Source organism: Mizuhopecten yessoensis, unplaced genomic scaffold, assembly GCF_002113885.1.
Source record: "Mizuhopecten yessoensis strain PY_sf001 unplaced genomic scaffold, ASM211388v2 scaffold7907, whole genome shotgun sequence".
In the NCBI taxonomy this organism is placed as follows: Eukaryota; Metazoa; Mollusca; class Bivalvia; order Pectinida; family Pectinidae; genus Mizuhopecten; species Mizuhopecten yessoensis.
The window spans coordinates 636,707-663,527 of NW_018407282.1; the positions used below are offsets into that span (position 1 = coordinate 636,707).

A 26,821-nucleotide genomic window follows, 5' to 3' on the forward strand; every position below is an offset into this window, starting at 1 on the left:
TTACCAATAGTATGTAAAAGAAACAAGATCCACGTTTTGAATACTATTTTATTGTAATCTATATACATGAGCAACAGAATGTCTGATAGCTACTAAGTCTTACACACACATATATACATATTAAATACATCTTAATCAGGATCTATTCATGACCAAACGTTTTCACATTAATATCATTTGTAAAAGGATGAACATCAGGTGCTTTTTCAGGATACACATATATTAAAGAGTAAAGTTATATGTATCAAGATTTGAGAAAAAGCAATATTTTACGTAAGATAGTAAATGGAAAATGTTCACCATGAAATTGCAAAAACTGAATATTTAAAGCAAAAAAAGAAGTTAAATTTTAATTGCACATGTATTTCATTCAAACTTAACAGCTTCCTGAAGAATTGTAATCTTTTTATATTTGTAAATATAACAATTAATATCTTAGTTAGATAGCAATGAAATATAATTTATAATGTTGACAATTTCCGTATCCCAAAGTCGGTATAAAACTAAACATTGATATAAGCCAGTCAGTCAAAATATAAACAACATATCACAAAGGGATGACATCGACTTGAAAGATTGCCGAGCTAGCGAAGAGTTTGCTTGTATCATCATCATTTCTAGTATTTTTATGTTACTTATCAAGACCAAATCATCTGTGATTATTTCAAAGTAAATCAACGTAAAATCGATAACATAATGTGAAAAACGATACAAATTTTAATGTAATTCAGTTTCTAAGAAACATGTTTATATCTTTCTGGGATCTTTGTGCCTTGGACATTATTATGTTCAAACATTTTGATCCTTCGACACTTATTGATATATTTCGCATATCTATGCGTCATAGAAACATGTTTATATATTTCGCGTTATTTGTGCCTAGGATTCATTTTGATATATTTCGCTGTATTTTGTATCCAAGACATAGTTGACGATATTAAATTGAATTTGTTTACGTAGACACTCACAAATTTAAAAAAAAAAAATATTCATTGGAACACAGTTGTTTTGTAGTTTAGACGAAGCTGTCAGGGATAAAATTACATTTATCAGATTTTTAGAACATGGAATTATATTAAAAAAAAGTTACTTGTTTTAAATATGTACACATAACATTTATAATTTATAAAATCACTAGTATACAACAGATAACTTCGTTAATATACACACGATATATAGACAGAAACATTCACATCATGTAATTCTCAACTGTAAATAAACATGTATACAAGTGCAAATATCTTGTCTGAGGGTTACATGGCAAGGTGAGGCTGGGTTATATAAAGGAGCAGATTCTAGCTTTTATTCCCTTACTACATGTTATGTTTAGTTACCGTAAATTAATAAACTATTTTACTTACAGTATCACAATTTTGGTAGATGTATATGATGAAATAAATCGTAAAATTTAATCACAACATTTATTATATTTTGCCAAATTGTAATGTAAATATATATAAATATTGAAATATACGGTTTTCGAACGAAGATAATATGAAATCACCTTTGAAATGTATCGAAGCATGATTACACCGACGCACTACTTTCCTCAGTATATTTCGATTCGCAAAAGGAAAACCAATCCTTTTCTTATGGACCAAATAAAGTAATATAGACATTCACTTGAACGTAAAATAACTATATATCATTCTAAGTACGAAGTCTCTAATTAATACATTGAATTTTACTATGAATTTTATTTTTTGTTTCTTTTTTTTTGAGATTTTTACGTATGCATGATACAATGTCACCATTTTCAAGATTGCTCCAAGACATATAGTTAATGTACATGGTTGGTGTCTGTATTAACAGATTGAAGGTTTTGTATGACAGACAGTATGCGATAACAGAAGCAGTCAGATCCCCCAGTCTACGCGGAATATGTGAATAATTTATCAGCAACGTTTGATTTTAAACAGTCCATCAATCTCTGAATGGTCACTATCCTATCGCAAATATTTTTTCAAGCATTTAAGTAAGTTCTTTATGTGATCTTCCTAGTATGCTATGCTGTGTTTATCCTTCGCCTTCTGCATAACAAATCTATCTATTTATCATATGCTTTTGTAAAACTATTCTTAATTTAATAGTGCCTATCCATACGGCATCTGCAGAGTCGATCCGAACGTCATTTAACATTGTATCCATCCAAAGTCATCTACTAGGAGAGTCATTTATATATAATTGTCTGCGGTGGCTATCTGTACGTCATCTGTCATTAATTATAAGCATTAATTATATATTATTAACATCTGTCTAAATATATAGCGTTCATCCGAACGTCCTTTGCCCTGAATCGACACATGTCCTACAGCACATCCGGTAGAAATACTCCCGGTCGCACACTCGGAACCTCTCTACAAGTGGACAGAACTGCGCCTTGTCTTGATCCACACAGTCTAGAAACAAGGAACACACATCATAATTTACAATTATTCATTCAGAATTTTGATAAACGTCTTAAACAGATAAAGTATGAACAAATGATACATCTATTCTTATGATTGTTAAGATTTTATTTAGAATACATAATTAAAGCCAAGACATACTTAAAACAGCAAATAAGGTTTTGATATGCTACGTATTTGGCTTATAATGGAATCCTCACAGGGTAAGTTTGGTAGACAAATAAGAAAGCAAGGCTTTGACGTACAGTAGTAAAAGTATATATACTCATAACGGGTCAGAAAAGCACGATCGTAAACTATGATTTTAATTAGCTTTAGCTATTAGTGTATAAAGATCATTCGTATGTATACATTTGTATGACAGCCGAAATGATAAGCGTTTTTTATAAAGCTGACATTCAGATAATACCTCGACTAATGTTTTCATCGGCTAAATCGTAAAACAAGGTAAAGTTTAAATCAGTTTGAAAAACAAATATAACAAAGCATGCTTTCGATTGAAATTATTCTCCTCGTATAATATACACAAAAATACTTGCTGGTATTTAGAAAATCTTTATCTTAAAAATAGCCTTCACATAGATTTGATAAAACCTGATTCTAGTATAAAGTGCAAACAAATTGGACATGTCATTTAGCCATTAGTAGTTTTGTAAGACGTTATATATGAGGTTGGAAGGTTACGTGTGACACTCACCTTCGACGGAGGGTTGGGAGTCACAGTTGTTATGACACTGTTGTATTGTTTGAGGTTTGTCTCTGGGTAGACAGGTGCTGCTCCTCTCTCCTCGGTACGTACGACACACCACATTACGGGTCTGACGACCTGTTCCACATCGGGCAGAGCACTGAAACGAAAACGGGAATACGTAAGAACAAAACCCCAGATGTTGCATATCACCGAACATAACAAAGCGCTGGTAAAGTCCATTTGATAGTTTTATGATATAAAACCGATCCGATGCCTCGATTGCGTCCTGACAATCAAAAATTCAACGATAAAATGTGTTCCTCAATGACATCTACGTTGACTGATATCTAGAAAGTTGTTAGAGGAATACTTTTCTTCAACAAAATGTTTTGGTTTTAAATAAACTGAAAACAAATGAAAAGTCCTTGCTTACCGGACTCCAAGGATCTGTGTCCCACCTGGGCGGAGGGCATGGCCGCTGTATGCAGGTTTCCCAAGTGAGAGGCTTCTTCTCCTGGCTACACTGGGCCTCGTGTAGGTAGTTCTGTCGGTCACTGGTCATACAGAACACGTTACGAGTGGTCTCCCCCATTCCACATTCAGCTGAGCACTGCAATGTTTTGTAAAGATAGCAATCAACTTTGACGAATGACAAGAATAACACATTTTTAATAATATGCATCGAGGTATAAAACAACCAATCGTGCACAACACACCCACAAATGCGACTTTGTCTCGCATAGATCCATCCTCGACATTCCAGGGGTAACGTTCTCTTCCTTTCACTGTACCCCTGGGCCCGTATCCAGGAAACCGTTCACATGCTCAGGCATGAATTCTATGTTCAGATCATCTTTCTTTTAACGCGTAAAAACATGTGACACGGTCAAAAAGGCAAGTGTAGATATTTGAAAACGGTATTCGGCTAGTGTTATTTTTCATTACTTAGAAACTGGGCTTCAGCACAACATTTGGGTTTGAGCATGAGAACGGTTTCATGAACACGAACCGAGGAATATGTCATGATAAAACTAAAGACAGTGGTTAGCTATTTAATTGAACTGGCCAATCGCTAGTCCGATCAGATCATATTAAAGGGATCACTTTATTTTTTTAAAAGAGTCAGAACTGCCGACATTTTCCTTGTATGATATAACTATTGTCAAACCATTCAAAACAAAAGAAAACTCTTTATAAAGGTGATATCAGATAAAAGGTTAGTTTCACAATGAAATCACTGCAATGATTGACTTAAAAATAGGACACTTTACACTAATTGTTGACCTCATGAGAAGGTTTAACTATAGATTAATCAGACTCTATCCTAAGGACCATGGATGGCAGCTTATGCGTAGGAATACCTCTCTCCAATGATCGGGGAACCACACAGCAGGACAAGTAATAGTGCGGCACTGACGCACGGTGTTAGGTTTCCGGGAGGGACACTCCTGATCCGGGAGGATCACCTGCTCCTCCTGGTTGATGGTTTGGACGCATGTGACGCTCCGCTTCTTCGACCGGTTGTCACCACAAGTAGCACTGCATTGGGACCACCGTCCCACTGACCAGCTGAAACCAGGGGTAAAGACAATGGATGCTGAAGATGCTGAAAATCTTTCATTGTAGATTCTTGTTTAATAAACTCTTGATGATAACTTAATACATTTTTTTCTTTACCATTTGTTCGACATGTATATATTGTGTTCTTTCCTGAAGTGTAAAAGGTCAGCAGAAACCGTTTTAGCGCATTAATTCATACATTAGTTAGATATGAAGACATGCAAGCTGTGAGCATTCTTGCTTGTGGTGCATTCGACTGGTGGTGCATTATACATGTATGTACCATTAATTCGAAACCAACAGTGGACGTAGCTGACTCAGAACGGGAGAACTGGCCGAGTAGGTTGTGAGCATTTTAATATAAGGTAATTGTCAAACAGTAGTAAACATGAGATGGTTTATATACAAACTGTCAATATATATCACTGATGAAGGTATTTCTGCAAATGTTCCATTGTACTTATACATGATGTTGATTCTATTCAATTCTAACGAAATGACGTTTTTCCAGCCAATAAATGCATTACTCAACGCTCAACTCGTTGTATACATCAGTAGAATTTTCGTGGTGTGAATATGTTCTTGTTTTTGCGAAAATGTCAACAACGCGATAGGTTTAAAGTGTCACACGCGAATATTTCCACTCGCGACAATTCTCGCTTTTACAGTAGATATTTTTCTCTGCCGGTCCGATGATGTTAGAGCAGAAATGTTTAATATTCGATTATGTTTTGTGTACTATAGCTGGACACTATGATAGTAAAAGTCGACTGGGAGATTTCCGTAAAGTAGGAAGTTGTTTGATACGTTATTCTCAGGTATCATCAATCCCTAACACTATCTCGTCTAACGTTAGGCACATGTCTAAGTACTTGTCTTAAAAGTTTCGACATCAATTTCTCACTTTCACCGTACATTTCAACGTCTATCGTCATTAATCGAGTGTTTAAACAAGTTAAGTTCTATTTAAGAGTATAGCTATCTTCATCTATCTTTCTTATAAGTCTCTCCACTACTCTCGATATCGTAATTAATAATCTTTGATGCCATCCTAACGGAAAAGATAAGTGTCAGTAATTTCGTCTATACCTGCATCACAGCCATTACATCAATTTCGTAGTTTACCTTGCTGGACATGGGTTGTCGTTGCACGTTCGACTGTGGTCACTCGGCTTTGGCTGGGGAGTGCAGAGGTCATTGTCGACCATTTGGCGGTCAGATTTCTTAACACACACCGCGCTGGACACACGCGTACCTATCATAAAAAAAGACAAAAATCTTCCGTATTATTTCATTAAGATTACGCTATTTCAAGATGTTGTAATTCTTATTAGAATATGAACATATTGAAATTGCGCTCGCGAAATTCCTTAAAACAAATGGCTATTTTTACAATAAACGAATAATTAGAAAAGACGTTTCAAATAGTTCATTCCTTCAGAGCCAGAGCGAAATAGACAAATTAGTTGGTTTACCTCTACCACAGGAATGTGAGCATTCGGACCAGATCGAGTGCTGCCAGGTGTAGAGTGTGGCGTCGTGATTGTAGAGTGTTGCATTCTTAGCCACATTATACTGGTAGTCCACGCCAAGGTTTTCCTCTTGTAGCAAAATCTGAAATGGACAGTGTATGTTCTGTGATCAGGGTTAAAGGTCCTTGCAGCGGTTATTCCGTCTTTGCGTTTTGCAGAGTTATCTTCTCTTGGGAGCAGGTATTGATTGTTACGTCATTGGTCTGTGTGAGAAAATTACGTCGTTTTCTCAAAAATTGATGACGTCATTCTCACAAGCAAGTGACGTAACAATCAATACCTGCTCCCAGGAGAAGATAACTCTGCAATACGGAAAGACGGAATAGTCACATGGGGACAGGTGCCTTGACTGACACCACCGGAAACAGAGAGAAAAGGAAAGAAAAAATTCCCAAGTGTTCAAACTTTTAATGTCTAAATAGTGAGTTGTCTGTGAAGGTTTACAAATTTCACGTAAAAAGATAATTACCATGATAACAAGATTTTCATTTGTTGGTCCAATCGCTCTGAGGACCTCCGGTTCGTTATCTTCTCGTTCATAATGAAAGACTGTTCCGGCCAGGGAGAATTTCCGGGGCCAATCTATAGTCCATTCCCCGTTGATGTAATAATCTCCACTCTCGCCCATTAAAGCTACAAATGAAAGTAGCAATAGTTATAATTTGTATTTAACGCATTCATCTTAAATTAACGAAGTGGAAGAAGAAAAAATCATTAAACTAAATGCTCATGTAAATTTTCTCGAGATTAAAGTTGTCTCTGTACATGTTTACTTAGACCTGCAGAAACAATAATGTCTCATTTTACAGATCCATGGACCGTGGGTAACCGAAATGTTTTTTTTCTGGTTTTTACAGAAAACAATTATGGCAGGTACCACATGTAATTGGAGGCCTCCCCTTTCTGAAGACTTCGTTGTGTTCCTTTGTTTTGATGTCTCTGTGTTCAGTGTTACTTGCGGGTGTCGATGCTGTTTTAAATGTTTTACCCATTCAACTGTTTTAAGTCTGCTTTCATCATTTAATTAGTTATTGACGTCATAGCACAATGAAGGCACCAAATAGAATAAATTTGAACCAATAACAGATAGCTCTGCCGTAATATTTTGTTATTTAAAAATCTTAGATTCTTGAAGCAACTTTCCCTCCTCAGTCCTCTGATCGGAACCATGCTGAATGATTTGCATTAATTCCAGAAGCGTTTTCGTGTTTTGTTACTGTAATATGTACTACATACAGGGAAATTTAGTTTACGTGATGAGGGCATATTCATCATTGCAGCGGACATTTGTAAACAACACAATATACATAGTAATTAAATGTGAAGGGCATTTAACATTGGGCGAAAATGTTTTTTTCCGAAGGGCGAAAAATATGACTGGGCGAAAAAATCCCGGTATACAGTATATATGACTAGATAACGTTAAGTCCTTTGTTTGTGTTCTCACTGTGTTCAATCAGGTGTAAAATACAATAATACATGAATATTGCAATAATTCGTAATCTATTTACAAGGGTCACACGATAGCAAATGCATTCTCAACACTCCAGCGGTTACGCTCACTAACGCTCCCCACATCCCTGGAACATGTCATGACATAATGAAGGTTTTATGGTGCGCAACCGTTTGGATAAGACAAGAAGACTAGTTGTGTTCTTCAATGTATATCAGATGATTGCCTCAGACCAATCAAATAGCTAGCTGATTTGTTTTTCAATTTTGCTATGACATCTTCCAGGGTTGCAGAGTTCGTTAGTGAGCGTAACCCTTTAGTATTGATGTAGAAAAATGGATATACTATGAAACACTTTATTGATAAAAAAAAGTCGTAGAAAAGGAAAGATATTAAATCATTGTTTTTCTCGAGTATAAAAATGACTTCAGAAGGAAATATGCTTTTTTAAAGGCTCCCGTAACTGAAATATATCACATGTACTACAGCGTCAACAAAGAAACAAATATAATCAGCACGGTATGGAAGTACCAACGAGTATACAGGGGTTTAACAACAGCCACTTCCTGCAATTATACCGGACGGGGGTAACCTTACCTAAGTAGTTGATAGATTCCGTTGTCTCCCTCACCGTTATATGTACCGCTCCTCTAGGAATCCTAACCATCTCATGGTAGGCTGCAAGTTCAAGTTAATTTTAAGTAATAAAAGTTTCTCTAACAGAAATCAAATAGGTGGAATCTCGACAAAAGGTTCTTGTGTAAACCCTAAACCATATAATGATTAATAATACCACTACTTAATCCAGAAAACCCGTTATTATTTGCCATTGCCTCCGCCAGGGAACGAACCCGGGAACTCTTGCTTACTTCTCTAACGATTATCTGAATGAGCAAATGAAAATCCTGTCTTGTCGAGTCGGTAGGAATCGGTTAGTATTTTACCAATGTGACAAATGTATAACATAAATGTGCATACGATTTAAGAGGAAAGCAAGCTTAGAGGTTAAAAAATTACCTTCCCAAAAGTATGTTCTGATATTCAAACTTATCCATTTAAAATAAAATTGGTCTTTCTTGTTAATGGGATTGGAAACGAAAAAACAAAAGGTTGTTCGGTAAAATGTTTTAAGGGATGTGTTGCTAATTAAATGACACTTACAACCCTTTTGGAGCTGTTTGTCGAACTGGCCGGAGATCGTCTGACAGGTTGAGCCATCGCCATTACACTTCCGGCAGTTGTCTTCTGTAGCATTGGACTCCAGAATACCATCGCATCCCACCGGCTGTAACAGGAATGCTCATGAAAGTTTCCTTTCGAGTTTTCTAAATTTGTCAGTGTTTGTTTTATGCATAACATATTATCAGCAACAGAATTTTATAAACATGGACCTAACCAAAAGATATTTCAGATGAGTGGAATATATACGGAGAACCATGGCAATTTCCTTTCAAAAATATTTTGAACATTAAAGAAATTATCGATTAAACAAATAAAGTTGGTAAAAATAATCGTACTATTAATGCAAACATTTCTGTTAGTGATCTAATTCGTAGTTTGATGAATATATTCACTTAAATCATGTCTTTAAATGGTCAGGTATTATATAGACAGTAGTCTAGTGGTAGGACACCGGGCTCGTGACCGAAGGGTTGCTGGTTCTAGTCACGGCACGGCCCTTTGTTGTATCTTTGAGCAAGATACTTTACTCCGCTTATTCCAGTCTACTCAGCTGTAAATGAGTACATGGTTGGGCAGTGCTAGAACTGTTGAATTCTAGTTGTTTTTGAGTTATTAAATTAATAATTATCTCCCTTCGAATTTTGTCATCGTAAACATCATCTTACCATTCATAAAATTTTACATTTTAACTATATAATCTTTATTCAGTTAGCAACAATTATGAGAAAAACAAATTCTAACTTATATTAGTAGCTGTTTGGCCAAATGGAAGAGTTCAGAGGATCTTATTTTTACATTTTAAATGGTCTTTGATCAATTGAGCCTTAATTATCATTTAAAGGTTTCTGAGTTTGAACTCCTTTGAGACGAAAAGCATGTTCCGGTAAGGTAGCACATAAATACACATTTTCCTAAAAGCATTCTCATTTCAAGTGTACTGATACTGCAAGTGAATATGAAGTCAAGGGAAATAATTCGTCTTACAATTGGAAGAGTTACTGCCCTTGTCACAATATATTTCCATAATTTTCGATACAAGCTTATGTCAAATTTTGCAATGAAATTTTTCTTTATCTGATGTAGGATCTATGTAGTGAAATGACGGTCAAAATTGCGTACATTTTTAATGAACATTTGGAAGTAATTATCAAAATGATTCGACAAGGTGTGGTTTTGATTCCATATCTTTTCAATAAATAACTACATTACATTAGGTTGAACATGTCCTTACCAAACATCGGCCATTTATACAGAGGTCCATCTTGTCTGGATAACACTTGGTGCCATCTATAACCTTCCGCGCACGTTCTGTGTAAAAATTGTATCCCTCCGCTATACAATTCAATGCACATGGTCTATTGTGGGCTGAAACGGACAGAATGTTAAGTTTGATAATTAAGTCTTTAAGTTGAAATAAACAATCGTTACAAGCATTTAAGGATACATGTATATGCATCCTTACAAGACATATATCTTCATTCAAAAAAACTTCCATGACCAAATGGAATTGGACAAATAGTACATGAATACATTGATAACATGTTTAAAGGGAGGTAACTCTAGTTCATAAAAGCAGTAAGAGATGATCAGCTTTTTTTCAGAATTTAAGTGTACATTTAAATGTAAATTTTCCCCCACATAAAACTTATTAATAAATCTGATTTTCAGCCTTCTTGCCCAAAAGGCTATCTCTGATAATACATTGTAAAGTGAGATATTGTTACTTGCACTTACCTCCTGAGAACGGTTTCCAGTTGTAGTACCTTCCCCTGAATGGTTTTGTGTCGTAATCCGCGCATTGCAGTTCCCGGAAATCTTTAACATTGTCCGGACACGACTGGATGTTACACGACCTATAGCGCTTCCGCTCTCCTACACAATACTTCCCGCCATGCCGGGGTCTACAAGCCAACGGGACAATTGTTTGAGTTTGTTTTTCTAGTTTTTATGTTAAATTACAATAAAATAAAAATAAATATTATTCTTTCTTTATCCACCCACCGTAGCAACCATTCATCGTCATGAATTTTAATGATGTCAAGCAAATTGGGCTGTTGCGGATGTCAAACAATCTCATTATTTTTGTCAGTACTTCGCTGTAAAAAAAGAGCGCGAATTATCGTTGGTAAGACAAATTGCATTATTTCTCATCACTTACTACATGCATTTGTACTGGTTACATGGAAAGCGAAAGTAAGAGCAATATAACTTGTTTTGGATAATAACGTCGCCATGTAGATAACACTTACTCAGGGGCATCACATCTTCGGAAGCTGGACTCCACGCCGACACCGCACGTGCGCGTACAGACGTCCCATTCGGACCACATACCCCAGTCTCCGTCCTGTGGCTCCGGGCGGTAGTGGGGCTCCCGACAAAGCCCTCGGTAACACCACTGTAATAAAATTAATCACATGTTATCACCATGATGGTATCAGCCTTAAAACTAGAATTAGACTTTTGTATTACGCTTCTTAATGTTGAAGCTACTAGAATAAAATAAATAACAGTTTTTAATATAAAAGTTATTTTATATTTTTGCCCTTGTTCTTGGGAAACCCGATTCTTTGTTTTCTCGATGTTTATCGTATTTCACGAGGGCAATAAATATGTTCTGAACCAAAATAGAGGGAAACCACAAGAGGATGATGATCACACTTCCACGCCACTGTTGTCGTCCCGCTTCAGTCACTCGGAACTCGGAACTCGGGTGTGGTGCATCTTGTTCATTTCTTTATAGAGGTTCCGCGTAAGGAAAATGTGGACGGAAAACTCGAATGCGTTTAGAGAATACGATACTTTATTTCACCGAAATGTGATTAACATTTATAATCCAATCAGACAAGATGTTATTTAGATAAGGTATAATAATAAGAGTTACCTACCCCTTGCTGACCAGTGTCCAGTGGACAGACCGTTCCCTCAGCCGCGGGGATACTGTTTGTCGTACACTGGCCGTGCTTGTTTATACACCACAGTTCTTGGCACACCTCCTGTGGTTCCGGAAACAGATCAATATCAAGAGACATAGTGATATGGTATCTTGTGGAAGACGTCCCCACACTAAGTAAATAGTCTTTTAAATGTGTTGATTTGGCTATACCTACGGTTATTTTTTTATGTTTAGTGTACATGAATTTATTTACGCGGCGTAAATTGGCGTATAACAATTTATCGCGAATTCCGATAGTAAAACGTTCAGATATTTAAACACATTTATTACAATTGGAATAAACGTTCTTGCGAATATTCGAAAAACGTTAGTCATCTACAGTAAGTTATTTATCATATTATCATACTTAGATTATGTTATTAGTATTCGTCCCCCTTTTAACCAATATAAAAACTGTTTACACAACGCGAGATGTCTTAAAATTGGATAGTTTTGGAAGTAAGCGAAACAAATGTTTTATTCCGTATGAAAATCGAAATAAAAACAGATAATTTAGATTATGTGTTTTGGAATGTGGTAGAAATAGACATGGAAAAAAAGGGAAAAAAACACCCACCACCATCACTAACAATAACAACAACAACAACAACAGACTATCCTCGTTGACAATCACCTGTACGATAAAACAATATTTACCCCTGGTTTACACATGCTGGAGGCTTCCCCGAACTGTAGTACACACTGCTCGTCCGAGTTAATCTGCTGAGGCGGGAAGCGTCGGAACTGGGGCTGCACGAGGAGCTGTTCCGAAGGTGTGTTGATCAGGCAAAGTCCTTTGTCAGAACTGCAGGAAACAAACAGGTAGACTTTTGTTACAGATAGGTACATTTTTTGTTTTCATTGAACTGTTTGGGGGCAAAGCAAAAGGAAAGCATCCTGTTTTGATTACGTTGCACCATCCTTACCCTAGTTTAGAGACTTTCCCTTGTTTTACGTTCGTATCTTTCCTAGTTCAAACTTTCAATTGCCCTAATTTTACTTACAGACATAATCTATGTTTACCTGCAGACCTACCATAACTTTACTTGAAGAACTACCTTAATAGCAACAGAACGACGCTAATCAAGTTTCCCGACAATTTGACATTTTGTTTCCCGGACGTTAATGAACTAATTTATAATTCAGATAATTGAGTATTTCTATTCTTCCTGTTTTAGAACCCAATAACGTATAATTGGTTAAGCCCTTCCACTACTCACTCTAAGAACTCTGTGATATAGGTCCGGCTACATGATGACCAGTTGAAGGGCTGAGTGTCTTTGGTCAGCTGTGCCGCCATGATTCCGGCCATTTCGTTTGACCCGACGGTACCACATCTGTTTCCAGCGCCGTCATGCTGCATCCCAAAGCTAAAAGAGCAAAGGTATACCATTTGATCACAAAGTATGACGGGTTTTTCCTTATCTATAATTTTTCTCATTATTATTCACGCCCACCGGTTTCATACAGGAAAGTTTCTATAATATTTGCAAAGTGATCTCTCAAACAACTTCTAAATCTTCATCAATATCACGTTTTCGTGAACAGGTTTTATTATACCGTTGTTATGATTATTGATGGTTTTCATTTATGAAGAATTTAACTTGTAATGTTGTAATTATCGTTCATCATATACATATGATGACTGAATACTTCAATATGTTATTCTTCAAAATATCAACAAGTATTAGGAGACTCGGGCGAGCACCTTGTCTAAAACCCGTACCTCGATTTGATTTTTGAAATTATAGTTGAAGAGAAAAGCTTATCGACGTGAAAACACGTCCTCACCACTAACAACAAAAAAATTACAATGTAAGTTTTTCTTGGGATATTTTCGGAAAATAAACGAGAGCACAGACATACACATACTTATGGCCTATTTCATGTGCTACAGTAAACGCTGACGCCAGCCCGATGTCTTCGTTGATGCTGCAGCTTCTGTCTTCGTTACACATCCCAGCTACTGGAGCCAGCCCTGCAGTGTGTAAGTACAAACTTATCATATTGTCAATTACTAAGAAAACATCCAAATTCAATACTCAACGTAAATCTACATATTTCATGATTTCCTTTTTTTTTTATCAAAGGAACATTCAAACACAACATTTCATGACTTAAAATTAATTATACAAATTGAGAATTATCGACAGTGAAAAACTAACTTTGTGTAAGATAAAAAAACAAAAAACCACTGTGGTCTCTTTCCTTTTCTCATTGTGGTTCAAGAAACACTAAATATTTATCAGTTAAACACAGAAATAGAATCAATATAATTGATACGTTTAGTTCTGCCTTGTCTATCAGATATTATATGAAATTAACGCATACATACCCAGTGTTCCACATGGACTGTTCTGGTACGTACATATATCGTACCTGTAATCAAAAGAAACACACAGGTAACCAGTGAAGATATCGCCTCAATAATTATTTATCATATATGTATACTTAAATGCTTACTATTATTTTTTTAATCTTGTATTTGTTTTTTAATTTATCTTTTTTATGATGCCAAACTCTTCTGATTGAGATCTCTCACATAGCCCCAAATGAAACTATTCTGGATGAATACACCTTTCGGGTACAATATCAACAAACAAAAAGCAGTATATACTCTGCATTACATGGAACTATTCATTTCTTTTCTCTACATGATTATTATTTTCAAGAAGCAGTACGCCCTACCCTGTTAGAAGAACAGCATTGTCGTGATGAGCGGTCCCCATCTCGTCAGCTGTCAGGTTGAGCATATTCTGCCATCGACAGAAACTGTCCAATGAGCGATCAGCATGATAGTTCAAGGTCAGGTTCTCCTACAAGACCAATGCTATTAAATAAGGTCAGATGTGAAGTTATCATTGTAAAAACATGTCTTCGTCTGAAATTCGTACACCGGTCTCAAAAGCAACACAATGGAAACGTGTCGATGATACGCCAAAATGAATGGGAGGGCAACATGATTCGAACATGAACCTAGAGTAGGTGTAATCTCCAATTAGTATATACGATCCCATATGTAGCATATCCGGCACCACATATTGCACTTATAAAGGTATATCTGGAACCACATGTTGCACTTATGTCTTACCTGGTCCTTCTCCAGGATGACCAGTCGACTGACCACGATGTTAATTGCATTTCCGATACTGGCATCATGGAAGAGCTGGGCAACCTGACCTCAAGTATAAACACATAGGTAATCTTAAGGTGATAGGTAAAACAGACTCAAGTATAAACACATAGTTAATCTAAAGGTATAACAAACTCAGGTATAAACACATTGGTAGCTTTAGGTAAACCAGACTCAAGTATAAACACATAGTTAATCTAAAGGTATAACAAACTCAGGTATAAACACATTGGTAGCTTTAGGTAAACCAGACTCAAGTATAAACACATAGGTAGCTTTAGGTGTAACAAACTCAGGTATAAACATATAGGTAGCTTTAGGTGTAACAGACTCAGGTATAAACATACAGGTAGCTTTATGTGTAACAGACTCAGGTATAAACACATAGGTCGCTTTAGGTGTAACAGACTCAGGTATAAACACATAGGTAGATTTAGGTGAAACAGACTAAGGTATAAACATATAGGTAGCTTTAGGTGTAACAGGCTCAGGTATAAACACATAGGTAGATTTAGGTGAAACAGACTAAGGTATAAACATATAGGTAGCTTTATGTGTAACAGACTCAGGTATAAACACATAGGTAGCTTTAGGTGTAACAGGCTCACGTATAAACACATAGGAAGCTTTAGGTGTAACAGGATCAGGTATAAACACATTGGTAGCTTTAGGTAAACCAGACTCAAGTATAAACACATTGGTAGCTTTAGGTAAACCAGACTCAGGTATAAACCCATAGGTCGCTTTAGGTGTAACAGACTCGGGTATGAACATGAAGGTAGCTTTAGGTGAAACAGACTCAGGTATGAACACCTAGGTAGCTTTAGGTGTAACCGGCTCAGGTATAAACATGGAGGTAGCTTTAGGTGCAACAGGCTCAGGTATGAACACCTAGGTAGCTTTAGGTGTAACAGGCTCAGGTATAAACATATAGGTAACTTTAGGTGTAACAGACTCAGGTATAAACACACAGGTAGCTTTAGGTAAACCAGACTCAGGTATAAACACATAGGTCGCTTTAGGTGTAACAGACTCAGGTATAAACATGTAGGTAGCTTTAGGTGTAACAGACTCAGGTATAAACATATAGGTAGCTTTAGGTGTAACAGGCTCAGGTATGAACACATAGGTAGCTTTAGGTGTAACAGGCTCAGGTATAAACATATAGGTAGCTTTAGGTGTAACAGGCTCAGGTATGAACACATAGGAAGCTTTAGGTGTAACAGACTCGGGTATGAACATGAAGGTAGCTTTAGGTGTAACAGACTCGGGTATGAACATGTAGGTAGCTTTAGGTGTAACAGACTCAGGTATGAACACATAGGTAGCTTTAGGTGTAACAGGCTCAGGTATAAACACATATTTAGCTTTATGTGTAACAGTCTCAGGTATAAACATATAGGTAGCTTTAGGTGTAACAGGCTCAGGTATAACCACATAGGTAGCTTTAGGTGTAACAGGCTCAGGTATAACCACATAGGTAGCTTTAGGTGTAACAGGCTCAGGTATAACCACATAGGTAGCTTTAGGTGTAACAGGCTCAGGTATAAACACATATTTAGCTTTATGTGTAACAGACTCAGGTATAAACATATAGGTAGCTTTAGGTGTAACAGGCTCAGGGATGAACACATAGGTAGCTTTAGGTGTAACAGACTCGGGTATGAACATGTAGGTAGCTTTAGGTGTAACAGACTCAGGTATAAACATATAGGTCGCTTTAGGTGTAACAGACTCAGGTATAAACACATTGGTAACTTTAGGTGTAACAGACTCAGGTATAAACACATTGGTAACTTTAGGTGTAACAGACTCAGGTATAAACACACATGTAGCTTTAGGTAAACCAGACTCAGGTATAAACACATAGGTCGCTTTAGGTGTAACAGACTCAGGTATAAGCATGTAGGTAGCTTTAGGTGTAACAGACTCAGGGATAAACATATAGGTAGCTTTAGGTGTAACAGGCTCAGGTATGAACACATAAGTTTCTTTAGGCGTAACAGACTCGGGTATGAACATATAGGTAGCTTTAGGTGTAACAGGCTTAGGTATAAACATATAGGTTTCTTTAGGCGTAACAGACTCGGGTATGAACATGTAGGTAGCTTTAGGTGTAACAGGCTCAGGTATGAACACATAAGTTTCTTTAGGCGTAACAGACTCGGGTAGGAACATATAGGTAGCTTTAGGTGTAACAGGCTAAGGTATAAACATATAGGTTTCTTTAGGCGTAACAGACTCGGGTATCAACATGTAGGTAGCTTTAGGTGTAACAGACTCAGGTATGAACACATAGGTAATATTAAGGTGATAGGTATAACAGTCTTGAGTTTAAACGCACCGGTAGTTTTAAGGTGATGGTAAAGCTCCCTGTTACCATTTCACAGAACTAAATGTTTCTGCTGATAATATGACTTATAGCTCCATCTTCATCGTGGGGGAAAAAGAGTATACGTCAGAAGTACACGAGTTTTGTTTAGCTTGAATGACAGAAAAATTGACATAAGGATATATGCTACCACGCACATTTCACCCAGGTATATTTTTCATTTTCATTACATAATAACTCATAATCACAGGAATCTTTTCAATGCGTGTTATCTTGTGTGTTCCCCGCTTAACGTTCAGGATATTGGGGTAATGGCAACAACTGGTTCACCCGTTGTCAGTATAATGTGTTCGGGCGGAATGCTGTGCTAAGTGCCTTTGGCATGGTATTTCAGTGAGATAGCACTATAAAGTCGGCATCAGATCCGCGCTATCATAGGAGGCAAGTATACTAACATACCCTGCCTCCAGCACATAAACACACATGCACACATACACAAAACACATATGACACGTCCTTAAATGGCCTTAGCAGTTAAAAGGACGTTAAACAAAATAAACCCAAACCAAAATAAACTCTCGTGTGTTTTTCATATGTGTTACCAAGTAAATAGACTTGTACCTTTCAGTGAACCACGTTATCGAACCTATTTATACCAATTAAATGGACTTTTTACAAAAAATATGGAACTCTCCTGCAATGGAGATTTGAGTAAGGTAACATATACCATTAAGAATAAAAAGGGGGGTTTCTCACATGTACACGATCTGGAAAAAGACACTTACAACGTTCATGATGGAGAGAACGTAGGATTCTATTATTTTCTTCCCGTGGTACTGTACCATCATTCTGTCTGCAACCACAATTGTCTCAACATTCTTCTCTTCGCTCATCACAGAGCGCCGCTTCCGGTTCCTGTACTCATCTCGCAGTGAAATTTTATATTTAGGCCTTTGCGAAAATCCTATATGATGTTGTTCTGGTTTTCGTCGTTTTCTTTGATTAGAAGATCGATATTGTTTTGTTTTATTGTTAGTTTGATGTATATTTTGATTAAGAGGGATTTGATGAATAAATTGCTGAAAATCTGAAACAGACAAAAAAAGAGAGAAAATGATGTCATAACAAAAAATATTTTTTTTTGGTATGGAGAAATCAATTTAATACTTATAAAAGTGGATAACGAAATTGCACAATCAACGATCTTTTTTTTTTTGTATGGAGAAATCAATTTAATACATATAAAAGTAGATAACGAAATTGCACATTTAAAACAAGGCGATATACATTACCTGTGACACCACAGTCGTCAGTACTGTGTTCGTGTGCTAACCGGATGTCCGATCTCTTGTACACCACATGTGGGTGTCCGAATGTGGTGGTCTTTCCGGTCTGGTTCCACAACGGCTCCACAAAGAAGTCCTCCTCGTTCGTCTGGAACACGCCGTGCTGGTAAACATTCAGAGAAAAAACCTCAACGTCTGATGCTAGGATGATATGCAGAGACTAGAAAATTCCTTACATTTTGTATGTTTGGAACTATGCTGATATGTACTGGTGGGAGTTTAATTGGGTATATAGATTGGATATAAACCAGATAAACATCTTATAAAACTTCCTACATACCAGAAGGTCTACCACATCAAATCTAGTATCGTCGGTATTAGGCCTATGAGTTTACCGACACCCTTTGTAATCCGACCCCTTCTTATTTCGAAATCCTATCTAATCCCCATACTCACTGAATATTCCGATATCCTGTCTAATCCGACAATGAACTGAATATTTCGATATTCGATACCCAATCTTAATAAACCCATGTTTATTTCGATATATAGTCTCATTTGACCCATGTTTATTTCGATACCCAGTCTTATTCGACAAATGCTAATTTCGATAGGCAGTCTTATTCGACAAATGCTAATTTCGATACGCAGTCTTATTCGACAAATGCTTATTCCAGTAACCAGTCTTATTCGACCCATGCTTATTCCGACACATGTTTAATTCGACCCATCATGGCTTATTCCGACATTTCGACTCAAACTTCTCAGGAATATTCCGATATCCCTGTCTGAGCCGACTCTAGAGTATTTCGACATACTCACTGAATATTCCGATAATCATATCCTGTCTAATCCGACCATAAACTGAATTTTCCGATACCCCTGTCTAAGCCGACTCCAGAGTATTTCGACATCATATCAAACTACTTAACTCAAGGTTTGCGTCACAAAATCCGTCATTTTATATATGTTTCGCGTTTGACATTCTCATCAATATAAATGGTTTGCAGTAGTCATTAAATCATTTCCTAGTTAACATGTTGATATATTTCTATCGATTGCGTGATTATGATTCTCGTAAATAAAATTCGAATATGTGAATGGGGAAGTCAAGCACGGATTGGAAAAGGTTGCTGTGCTGTGATTTCACAATACAAATCGTGTCTGGGACGTTACGTGTTACACTGTGCTAGAGATGCTTATAAGTGTTCATAAATAGTGTTACATGTAGCTATGCATTACGAAATACTTTGACCGCTAAACACACTTTGAAAAATGTTTTTTTTAAACCGTTACATCAAAGGATCTGACTTTTCTTTAAACTTTTTAAATACCTAAATGCCACGAGACTCTATACGATACGCCTTACGCTATAAATTTCATGTCAACCTCGCTTGTTCCTCAGGCGTAATTAAATGTCACAAAATTTAACAGTCAGAATTAAAACCCTAATAAAATTGTGTAGTTATCGAGTCTGAAACAGCTTACTGATCTTTCACAAACGTTTATAAGATTATGTATGCCATTTTTACACGAAATTTCCCCATAAAAGCGTCATACATCATAAAGAAATACCGTTGCTTTTTCGTTGATTAACAATAGACTTTCAGATGTGAACTAGGGAACGCTGTGTTCGGGCGAGCATTGTTAGCGGTATTTAGATTGTACATGTTGTGGTAATTCTATACCCACCACCCTATACATAGTAAAACGTCACTAATGATTTAGTGAAATATGAAACGAAATGAGAACTTCCTAGGGCTGATAAGTATGTAATTGAGCTGGTGTGACTGTGATAAGTTATCGCGTGATTGTGATAAGTTATCGCGTGATTGTGATAAGCTATCGAGGTGTTCCACACGGGATTGGACTGGTCAGTGCTATTAATATACGTTCGGAACTATTTAATACTGACCATGACTTTGCAGTACGTTTCATCCCGAAGAATTTTGACCTAGTTCTGTTATAATATCTGAGCACGGAATCTCGTTCCAATCTATACTAGGGCAGTTATATTTGAAACTAGTTTCACGTTCATTTACAATAGCTTCATTTTTCACAACACGGTCAAGTCATAAATAAATTATTCTTTCGATGCCATTTTTACACGAATGGTTGTTCTTCGTGTGAATTTTAAAGACGAAAAAATAAAGCAAAAAAATATGTAGATATGATGAATGTCATTATCTGTTGTTAAGATTATTATAGAAAAGTTATCTTGAGATCTCTTTGCTTTTAACAAAGGGTAACTAGATATCTATATACTGCAGTAGTGTCCTCCTTTGATCAGAGTGGCACTACCTCCTTTATTTATTGTTCGTGTGTTCATCTGAAAGTCATTTTAACGCAATTATATATTTTCCTTGTACTGGATTTGTTAATAAAGAAATGTATTTAGTGAGGTATTAGTTAAGTATGCTAAACTACAACCGACTACAAACTAATAATTAATAGAGTATTTTGATACTTTGCTAGTATTTTACATGTCCCGCCATTGCTTTTGTTAAATATGCATGTGTACATGTAAGTATTTGAAATCTATAAACAACAAAATCAGACGACTTGGTATGTGTACCTGTACTTGTTTCCCAATAGTAACAAATAGCATACTAGATTCGTTTGTTTGTTTGTTTGTTTTATAGTCTGGTGTTCAGACAGGTGTACCCAAATTCATCACATAGTCATATGTATAGGCATTTCCTATAAATTCTAATGACGAGTGTGACAAAACTGTCTCGTAAACCACATCATGATCACATGGCGGATGTGTCAAAACATAAGTTATAGCAACCTCCTGGTATAGTGTGGACAAAGGCGCGTACCGCCACCAAAACCTCGATATTTGTATCGAGATGACATCATCAACCATTAGAGAAAAATTGTAAATTCCGAGCCTGTATTCCGGATGTTAATTTCCGGAATACAAAATATCTATTAGGTCATCATTTCTATTATTTAACTGACAGTTAGAATTTACCATTACATATGCGATTACCTACAGTTTTATTTGAAGTGCACCTCATTAAAATACAATATGTAAGCTGGTTCCAGTTGGCATGTACTCCTGATAAACTTTTTTCGGTTTGTCTCAGTATTGTACCATTATTTAGTACCAAGCGATATCATAACATACAAAATCAATTAAAAATGGATCCCGTTGGTTTTAGGAAAAACGGTGCGATAAGTTTGTTAAAGATAATGTTTCTGGTATAAGATAGGCTCTTAACTTAACAAGACGAAGTCCTTCACTTTGAGTGATAACATCCTAAATAATTACATTCATATTTCGTAACGTTAACCTGTCATGCTAATTATGCGGTTAATTCGATTAGATAAAATGCAAACTAGATTGTGAAATAAACAGTTCACGTGCGCATTGATTTGTAGGACGTAGGGGCTTATGTTAAATACCACATTTAGAAACAAAAAGGTCACGGCATCCACGAATGTAAATCGCATTTCCCATGAGCAGCTTACAATCGAGTAACACGTTTGAATTTCGAAGCTAATCCGAAAACAATGGGATTGACTCTATATCTCACACCGCGGAAAAATAATTGTATCTGTATACCGCCAACACTGGATATTACAACGGGTACGAGATTGTGTACCCTCTATTGAGGGTTATAATGTTTACGAGATCGTGTACCCTATATTGAAGATAACAATGGTTACTTTCTTGTACGCACATCGAAGGGTTACCATATAGGGATGAGATCGTGTACACTTTATTGAGGGATACTTATGGGGGCGAGATCTATTTAGGGTTAGTATGGGTACTTTCTCGTACCTATATTTAAGGGTTACCATGGAGACGAGACACTCTATTGAGGGTTCTGATGGGTTCTTTCTTGTACCCACATTTGAGGGTTTCCTTGGGTAAGAGATCGTGTGCCCACATGTGCGGGTTACAATGTAAAAAAAATTGGAATAGGTACGATAATGTGTACCCTCTATTTGCGGGTAAAAATGGGTACGATAATGTGTACCCTCTATTTGCGGGTTAAAATGGGTACGATAATGTGTACCCTCTATTTGCGGGTTAAAATGGGTACGAGGATGTGTACCCTCTATTTGCGGGTTAAAATGGGTACGAAAATGTGTACCCTCTATTTGCGGGTTAAAATGGGTACGATAATGTGTACCCTCTATTTGCGGGTTAAAATGGGTACGATAATGTGTACCCTCTATTTGCGGGTTAAAATGGGTACGAGACCGTGAACCTTCTACTGCGGGCGTTTTAACTCTTTCTAGATACAAGTTTCAATTAGCCATATTTCTCTATGTTGCTATAGCGACTGTTCGCTAAATACCATTCGTTCCTAATTTTCAAAATTATTTCCATTTGTGTGTTGATGGAAATATGAACAACATCACAGATATTTGATCTAGACAAACCACGCTATACCATAAAATTCCAATATTTTTATCTTGAAATCTCATCTCTATCTCTTCTAACCCCCACCCCCTAAAGTACGTGTATATCAGATACAATGCATTCAGCATTCCCCCAGCGTTGGTACTAATAACAACTACAATCTGCACCAGGGTGTGTGTAGTCCCCGTCCCCCCTCCCTTAACTCTCATTCTCCTCTGCTCCTCCTCATCCTATCCGTTCCCCTCCCCATCGCTTTTCCCCCAAATCGCCATATCAAACCGATTAGTGCCTTGCAGATGTTTTCTGTCAATCATAAATAACTGTAGGGATAGCTTTGATAAAACAAAATGGAATTTCCCCCTCCTCTTCCCTTCTTCCTATACTCCCGAATTTATGATTAACGGCAGACGGGCTTCTAATATTGTACGAGCAACACATCCTAAACCAACCTTGGCCCAATTCTGCCTGTTATAGCCAAACCGCGATGTTGTAGAAAGTTAAACTTTTTTTTATTTTTAAACCCCGAACAATAACAGACGAGATTTAATCACTCGATGAATACCGCTGTCTTGTACCTAATCTACATCTGTGGAAGATTTTTTCGGGTTTTCGCACCGAGAAGAGCTCGTCCTGCTCCGGTCAAAGAATTCCAGTCTGACGATTTCTAGCAGTTGATACAGGTCTCGTGTGATTTAGCTATATCAGCACATGAACCTGGTTTTAGATAGGATTCGTTCAAAAACTATCGTACATTCATCAACAACAGGGAGCAAATGTTTTCTTAATATTCCGTGTTCTTTGAATAGGACAGCCGGGAAACTATTAAAGATTGTAAACTCTTTCTCCAAGTACTGCTACTGAATTTGTTTTGTAAAGTATATATTAAAAGAATCATAGAATCTGTTTCTCCCACAGCTGTTATCTGTCTTGTTGTAAGAAGTGAATCGACTGTATAGAAACAGTTTCTCACATTCATAGAAACTGTTTCTCACATTCATAGAAATTGTTTCTCACATTCATAGAAACTATTTCTCACATTCATAGAAACTGTTTCTCACATTCATAGAAACTATTTCTCACATTCATAGAAACTGTTTCCCACATTCATAGAAACTGTTTCCCCCATTCATAGAAACTGTTTCTCACATTCATAGAGACTGTTTCTCCCAGTATAAAGGTTTCTAGCAATATTCAGGAAAATTTACTTAACATAGCAACAGAAACAGTTTCTACCAGTATGGTTTATATGTTTCAAGGAGAGTACCTTATCAACGCGATTTCTTATCAATTTGTGTCATTATGACCTTCACCCTAAAATAGTATCAGCTTACAAAACATATCCCACCTACTAAAAGTAACTTAGTCAAGCCTCGTTCGTTAGCAAACACTTGGTCCGGTATGTATTTCTGGATTGACATATCCTTTCCGGTTAAATTAACATTTTTGAAACGTTATATGCAATGTGTGGTATAAGACTTGGATTTTCTTATAAGACATACAATTGTTTATAAAACAGTCGACATGCATACACTTACCAGTCCGAAACAGTTACTTATGGCGGCGATAGAAGTAAAAGGTTCACGGCTGTAGCCAACATAATGGCAGTTCCGCTTCCGGTTTACAACATTTCGCTGTCCGTCTTTCGTCCACACTTCCGCTTTGTATACGGTCGATAAAAGTTTATCGTTTAATTTGAGATCAAAATGAAATTCTTTTCCAAACGCAGATAATTTATAGAATATTTTTCTGATGGGTTCTTTTTCCGATGGTCCCTGACTGTGGTCGGCACTACGTCGCTTCCGGCGACTCGGTCGTTTGTGTTTGACGTTGTAACTAAGGAACCTGCCCGTCTCGTCGACCAGCACGGGTATAACCATTTCGTATTTTCCAAGTTTGTTTAAAAGACGATCTAGAAGAAACAAAAAGCAAGTTGAAAAGTACGTCCTTAGTGAATAGGATTATAACCTCAATTAAATGTTAAATTTTCAAAAAGTTAAAGATTACGCTTTTCAACTTAGTTTGGTCTAAATAGTAATGGTTTATGTATGCAGGGTGCGTCATCATCGATACAGTATAAGGCATTAAAACGAACTGGAATTGTACATTAAAACAATAAATTATATGTAATAACATGTAACAAACTAAAAGTCACACTGAAAAGAAAACCATGACGAACGGACTAATGATCCGCAGACAAACAAATAGAAATGGATCTCAATGACACAAATACAGCATGTTTACAAGGTCTCATTACAACCCGATTGATATAATTCCATTTTTTGAATTATATGAATTGAACATGGTGTTTTTTGTTTTTGTTTTCTAACAAAATAGACATTTATGTTTCAGTTCGGACATTTATGCTTCAGTTTGGATAATTATGTTTCAATCCAGACATCTATTTTCAGTCCAGACATTTATGTTTCAATCCAGACATCTATTTTCAGTCCAGACATTTATGTTTCAGTCCAAACATCTATTTTCAGTCCAGACATTTATGTTTCAGTCCAGACATTTATGTTTCAGCCAAGAACTTAACGATTAAGGAAATACGTTCATGCACAGACATTAATTTTTCAGACCAGATTATTAATATTTCAGTCTGTACGTTTACGTTGTAGTCCGAAACTAATTTTTATGGGGTTTTTCTGAAAATAAAGAAGATTTTAGGATTAATAACGGGAATCATCACTCCATAAAATTATACCAGCACTTTTTTTCTGAACTGCCAAAGTCCGAATTTATAAATGGGATTCGTTTTTTCCTTATATAAAAGTGACTTTCACAAGGTCAAAAAGCACAGCATGAAAAACGTTGAAGGTGGCGGTCAAAATAGCCCTGAGCAAACAGACGCTAACCTCACAGCATCTCCGAACATACGGAAACGGCAGGGGTACGGAGGAGGAGGCCTAAAGGAGGGTAGATAAATAAACACATCTTACCTGTTTTACCTTGGGAAGTCTCTCCAACGGTCTCGACCGCGGAAGGATCCAGATCAATGGCGGAAGTTAGGGCTTCAGCAACAAGACTCGCAAGTAGACACGTCAAAAGGAACATACTAAATCATCTCCCGGAACCCCCCGGACGCGTACCATAAAGACATAGATCACCTAGGTTTTGTGACGTCATCAAGATAACAGCAGCCACAGCAGTTTTCTCGCACCCCATACATTACCATAACGTCGCATGTCTAAATTTTAAAACGGTGTCAACGCTCCAGTTTAATCTTCTTATGGTTCCTCCAGAAATATAATTCGTGCTTTTGTTTTTTTTCCTTTTGTGTGTGTAGCTTGCAATGCTATATTTTAACGAGAAACACTGATCCGGTTTTAACGAGGTTCGTTGGTTCGAATACCATCCATATACTATGTGGTGATTTCCTGCAAATCAGCAACAGAAGAAGGTAAATAAATAACTTTAAAGGTAGTTTACTCCAACCTTTATATACAAACACTGGGAATATCCTGAATAATCACATAATGAGCATCAAAATATTTCACCGGATGAACTTTGAAATATAAGGAAGTACGATCGTGCACAGACAGCACAATCTCCATAGAATAGCACTGAAGGTTACAATTGTTGACTTGGATCCAAGTGGGTTTCTTGTGTTCCAATTTATCTTGTTAACTGGCGATTTCACAGCATGGGCAGCTCTCTGTAATATATAAACCACAAACAATTTAATGTACGATATTCGAACTACCAGCTTGTGGGGTTTTTTTCACGCTGGCATCCGAACCGCTATTTCTGTTCCAAGTGGTGGATATTGATGCCGTTCTGTCAGAGATAATCATTAATCAGATTGGATGGGTTTACACCGAGGCACGTGCTTTTGCACCTTTTATATATATTGCATTTTTTGTTGTTTTCTAGCAATATTGTACGGTGTAATATTCAGAGGAAGAGAATAATGTTATAAAAAAACCTGCAC

General features: G+C 36.7%; 1 protein-coding gene across 1 annotated transcript; it reads right to left on the reverse strand.

Annotated features, from left to right (window-relative positions):
* Nucleotides 1–36: 36 nt before the first annotated feature.
* On the reverse strand, nt 37–25,944 carry LOC110454558 (A disintegrin and metalloproteinase with thrombospondin motifs 6-like). Its single transcript, XM_021504129.1, has 23 exons — nt 25,830–25,944; nt 24,423–24,796; nt 18,516–18,672; nt 18,009–18,310; nt 14,850–14,933; nt 14,447–14,574; nt 14,094–14,137; nt 13,631–13,736; nt 12,979–13,128; nt 12,416–12,563; nt 11,712–11,819; nt 11,076–11,221; nt 10,561–10,727; nt 10,058–10,191; nt 8,806–8,929; nt 8,242–8,322; nt 6,661–6,824; nt 6,135–6,273; nt 5,785–5,914; nt 4,461–4,668; nt 3,533–3,709; nt 3,106–3,256; nt 37–2,399 (listed from the first exon to the last, which is right to left on the reverse strand). Exons 1-23 carry the CDS (start codon nt 25,942–25,944, stop codon nt 2,272–2,274), a joined length of 3,465 nt encoding a protein of 1,154 aa, XP_021359804.1. The 3' UTR covers nt 37–2,271.
* Nucleotides 25,945–26,821: the final 877 nt, after the last annotated feature.